Consider the following 5,328-nt stretch of genomic DNA (forward strand, 5'->3'; position numbering starts at 1 on the left):
AATCAGCTGGATCAGGTGTCTGGCAATGCTTCATGGCCTTCGGGACCATCTGTGCTAGGAGACCCAGGTATAATGGGGCAAACTGAAAAGTGTGATGACAAGAAGACCTAACTCCAGGGCACTGTGTCATTAAGCCCAAATGGGAAGCTTGCATGTGGAAGGATTAATGTGTTAATACAGTTCCATACACCAGTTTATTATTTAGGTACTTATGTATGTTATACTACTACATATGCACTATTACCCACTACAAGTTACTTTAGCCTACTGATTTCGATCCATTTTAAGTAAATTTAATTTCCACTGTAATGGGGAACTCATTGAAGTCATAGTTAATATCAGCATCTTTCAAAGCTCTGAGTCAGTCCTGGATTTTCCACCTATTTCATCATGCACTGAAACTGTAGTACATCAGAAATAGGCCCTTCAATACTTCTAAGAGATGTACCATTCAGTGTGTCTAATGCAATTTAATGAGAAAACCTAATGCTGCCATTTACCACTCAGGCTGTTCTTCTGCATTCCTCCCCATTTTTATATTTAGAGAGAAAAGAAGAGGCAGATGCATGAAGGATTTTTACCTTTTGAGAATGAACTGTACACGCTATGTATATATACTACGCTCATTCCAACAAGTGGAGACAACTGACGTTTCATAAATACAGACCGGGAGGTAATTGTCTGAAAACTTTTAACGTGTTTTTTAAAGAAAACAAACTAAGCATTTGTGCCCTGCTCAAGCAAATTCAGCGTGCCAGGTCACTGGCGTGGGTTCACAAGTCAAGGATGCCTTTGCACGCTAGTAGGGTGAAAAAGATCATTAGTCTTGAGAATTGGTGGTTACGACAAAGAGTTGTCTCCCCAGTCCTGAGAGCTCTGTAGATAGCACCTGAGAAATGTTCTCAGAGAGGTCGGATGTGTCTGGCAGACTCTGCTGCTGTCATTGGTTTAAAATGGAAGCTTACTAAGAGATTACTGCAGGGTCCAATGCTGTTATCTGTAGTAATGCCCGGGACACTAACTGGAAACAACTGGAAGCAGGAACACAGCAAGCCATTGAAGCGGCTCCGTTTGAGGAGCACTTCTGAAATTACGGTGCTCAAAGAGGCTGAAACTACCGAGCAGACACCATACAGCACAGAGAGTCACGGACGAGCCGTGGTTGATGTAGGACTCCCAGCGAAGTGCTGGGAAGTGCATCCCGGGGGGGTCTGGCTTTTGAAAGGGGACGATGTGACCGGAGGCGAGGGAGCAGCGAGGGTGACAGGGTACGGAGCTCGCTCTCTGCAGGCTGCTGGACTCGGTCCAGCGCAGGTTTGCAATAGACGTAGGGGTACCTCAAGGTGGCTCTCCGCAACCTCTGTGAAGTGCCTTGGTGCTGGTCTGAAGCGGCTGCTCGGTGGATGGGTGCTGACCGTCAGCCTGAGCTGAGATGTCAGAGATTGAAAAGACTCGGAAAGTGATTTGTCCTTTAGTATTCGGACCGTACATATACGCAGTGGGAAAATTTGTTTTACTATTGCTTGGTTTGCTGACAAACAGGTTCAGATCCAAGTTCAGCAATCACGTGCATTTCACACTGAATTAAAGGATACACTGGAGTTCACGTTACTATCCAGCTCAACTGAAAAAAAAAATCCCTATTTGCTGGAAAAAAAAATTTAAATGATAGGATCCTAGGACAATATAGCCCAGCAGGGACCTCAGGAGGTCTGCTCGCAGCGGGGTCACCAGGGAGCTCAGACCAGGTCTCTCAGGGCTTTGTCCCATTGGGGCTTGCAGCCCTGCAAGGATGGAGCCCACACAGCCTCCCTGAGCAGCCTGCTCCGCTGCTTGACTGTCCTCAGCGGGAAAAGGGTTTTCCTTAAGTCCCGACTGAGCCTCCCGATTCAGCTCACGGCCACTGCCTCTTGTCGCCCCACTAGGCATTGCTGTGGAGACCCTGGCCCTGCCTTCCTGATGACAGCTCCACGGGTTCTGGGGGGCTGCAGTTTGGTGCCCCCCAAGCTGTGCCCTCTCTGGGGCACAGCCCTGGCCCCTCAGCCTGCAGGGCAGGACAGCGCTGCCGCCCGGACGCCTCGGTGCCCTCACCTGAACTTGCTCCAGTTTATCGACGCGTTTGCTCTACTGGGGGTGCCAAAGCCGGGCAAACCACATAGCTGTCGTCTCATGAGCGCTGAGCAGAGGGGGATTATCACCTCCCCTGGCCGACTGGCCATGCTCCTGCTCACACAGCCCAGCACACGGTCGCCCTTCCTTGCAGCCAGGGCCACTGCTGGCCATGTCCACCTCGCTGCCCACCATGGCCCCAGGGCCTTCTCCACAGAGCTGCCCCCCAGCCCGGGGCGCTGCGAGGGCCGTCCCTTCCCGGGAGCAGGACTTGGCATCTGTGCTTGCTGATGTCACATCGATAAAACCTTTCTTTTTTTTAAATTTTTTTTTTTTTTTTCCCTCCCACCTGCACTATTTGGATTTTCAGTTCCAAGCCTTGGACAGAAATCACCCCGGTGCTTCCCAGAGGCTAAACCCACCGGGACGGGGAGCGCCGGCAGCTGACCGCAGCCCAGACCGCCCTTGGCAAGCAGGGCGCGCAACCGGCCGCGACACCCCGCCACGGCCACGGCTGCCCACGGCCATGGCCACCACAGCCACGGCTGCCCACGGCCACGGCTGCCCATGGCCACCACGGCCACAGCTGCCCACGGCCACGGCCACCACGGCCACGGCTGCCCACGGCTGCCCACTGCCGCCACGGCCACCACGGCTGCCCACGGCCACGGCCACCACGGCCATGATGGCCACGGCCACGGCTGCCCACGGCCACGGCCACCACGGCCACGGCTGCCCACGGCCACGGCTGCCCACGGCCACGGCCACCACGGCCACGGCTGCCCACTGCCGCCACGGCCACGGCCACCACGGCTGCCCACGGCCACGGCCACCACGGCCACGGCTGCCCACTGCCGCCCATGGCCACGGCCACCACGGCTGCCCACGGCCACGGCCACCACGGCCACGATGGCCACGGCCACGGCTGCCCACGGCCACGGCTGCCCACAGCTGCCCGCGGCTGCCCGGGGCGAGCCGGCGTGTGCCTGCGCCCCGCCCCCACCCCGCTGCCTCCCCACGTGGCCCCCGGGCACGAGCCGCTGGCTCCTCCCGCCCACCCCCCTTTCCTCGCCGGCGCGCGCCGATTAGCATAATAATGCCCCCCCCCCCCCGCCTTTTTCTCCCCCGCCGGCCAATGGGAAGCCAGGAGGCGCCGCCAGCTGCCGGCGCCGCAGCCGCGCGGGGCTATAAATATGGCGGCGGGCGCGCAGGCCGCCTCAGCGCGCCGGGGGAGAGCGTGGCCAGCGGTCGGGCGGAGCCGTGGCTGGCCGGCGGGAGCTGTGGCTGGCCGCCGCGCTGCGGGGACCCGCTGCTATGACTCTGGAGGAGATCCACGGACAGGAGCCTGTGCCTGCGGGCCACGACTGGTACGGGCGGGCGGCGAAGGGGTGCGGGCGGGGGGCGCGGGGGGCGAGCGGTGCGGGCGTTGGGGGCGGTTGCGGCGGCCGCGCTGACTCTGCCCTCTCCCGGCGCCGCAGGATGCAGGGCGCCGGCAAGGCCCTCCACGAGCTGCTGGTGTCGGCGCAGCGCCGCGGCTGCCTCACCGCCGGCGTCTACGAGTCGGCCAAGCTGATGAACGTGTAAGTACGGCGGGCGGGGGCCGCCGGGGTGGGGGTGGGGGGCTTCGGGGCCGGCCGGCGGCGGCCGCGGGGCTGATGGCGCCGCTCCCCTCTTGCAGCGACCCCGACAACGTCGCGTTCTGCGTGCTGGCCACGGACGAGGAGGACGAGGGGGACATTGCCCTGCAGATCCACTTCACCCTGATCCAGGCTTTCTGCTGCGAGAACGACATCGACATCGTGCGGGTGAACGATGTGGCCAAGCTGGCTGCCATCGTGGGCCCCAGCGAGGAGTCTGGGGAGCCGCGGGATCTCCACTGCATCCTCATCACGGTGGGTGTCCGGCGGGAGGCGAGCGGTGCTTGCTGCGCCGGCGATGCCGGCCTCTACAGGGCACGGCTAGAGCCTTTTGGGGGCGGCCCCCCGTCCCGCTGGTGGTCAGATCCCCTTCTGGGCAAAGGAAGGGGGCTTGGCACACGCCATACGGCCAGTCAGCAGAGTAGCAGTAGAAGGCTATGCTTCTCGTAACTGTGGATTTCCTCTGTTGTCCACAAGGGTAACATCTTTGCTTCCTGCTTTGTGTCTGTGTCAGGACCGAAACTGTCTGAAAATGCCTTGCTTCCTAAGCTAATGCTTCTGTAAATATTGTGATGACTTCAGCTGGTGGGCAGCACTGACAGTGTGTGACTTTTTTCTTTCTGGCAGAACCCGAATGAAGATGGCTGGAAGGACCCAGCTCTAGAAAAGCTCAACTCGTTTTGTGAAGAGAGACGAAATGTCAATGATTGGGTGCCAACTATCACCCTGCCTGAGTGATGGTGACCCAGTGCATCGGGGAGGCTGAAACCTTTGTTGCATTCTCAACGTGGCATGGGCTCACCAAAGTGTGCAACAAGCTGCTGATTCCATGGATTAGCCTGGTCAAGAGACTGGATTAAAGTCACTCAGACTGGCATGCAGTGGGCTCTTATGGAGGAGGAAGAGGAGAACAGCTCACCTCACCAGTGAGCCTCAGTAGGCTGCAACCGTGGAGGGGCTGACATACCATGGAACTGAAAGAAGTATTGCAAGTTCCCTGGTCAAGTGGAGCTGTTTCAGAAGGCAGAGAGAAAGTTGGGGGAAGTGGGCCAAAACTTTCCAGAAGGACTGGACAGAGTACTGTAACTAGGAACTGTCGGCGCCGTGTACAAAACAGAGAGAAGAAAGTTTCAATATTTGATGGACCACTAGAGACTGGTTACTAAGATGAATATAGAGACTCCAAAGCGGACAGACTTCAACAGGCCTCTTGGGTCACTCTGCAGAACTGGTTTAATAATGCAATAATTTTTAATGAAATATTGGCTGCTATTGAAGCTTTCATAATAAATTTTTGACAATTAATTTCTGGGAGTGTCTTGCTTACTGGGTGGGGAAGCATGTCACTCAAATACCACTGATGTTTTGCTCGTGTGCTGTAGTCAAAGGTATATTCCACAGTAATGGAGCTATTGCTCAAATACTTTCTCTCCTGGGCCAGCTGAATGAAGAGCTGTGCTTGTCCAAGTTGATAATTCAACCTTTCACCCTCTTGCAACAGCTGCTTATCGCAACAGCTTGCAAGACTAAAGAGCTGCATGCTTAATGAGCTCACTTATTGTAATAGGTGGTCTTTGTAGTC

The 5,328-nt window shown here is 56.9% G+C and overlaps 1 protein-coding gene across 2 annotated transcripts; it reads left to right on the forward strand.

The window, feature by feature from the left end:
• Positions 1-3,423: 3,423 nt before the first annotated feature.
• On the forward strand, positions 3,424-4,484 carry GADD45G (growth arrest and DNA damage inducible gamma). 2 transcript variants are annotated; one of them, XM_075726862.1, is made up of 4 exons: positions 3,424-3,476; positions 3,588-3,689; positions 3,788-4,001; positions 4,374-4,484. In XM_075726862.1, exons 1-4 carry the CDS (start codon positions 3,424-3,426, stop codon positions 4,482-4,484), a joined length of 480 nt encoding a protein of 159 aa, XP_075582977.1. The 2 variants fall into 2 exon arrangements, with proteins under 2 accessions (XP_075582977.1, XP_075582978.1); XM_075726863.1 differs by having other exon boundaries at positions 3,424-3,463; positions 3,584-3,689.
• The last annotated feature ends 844 nt before the right edge of the window (positions 4,485-5,328 follow it).

Source organism: Pelecanus crispus, chromosome Z (genome assembly GCF_030463565.1).
Source record: "Pelecanus crispus isolate bPelCri1 chromosome Z, bPelCri1.pri, whole genome shotgun sequence".
NCBI lineage: Eukaryota > Metazoa > Chordata > Aves > Pelecaniformes > Pelecanidae > Pelecanus > Pelecanus crispus.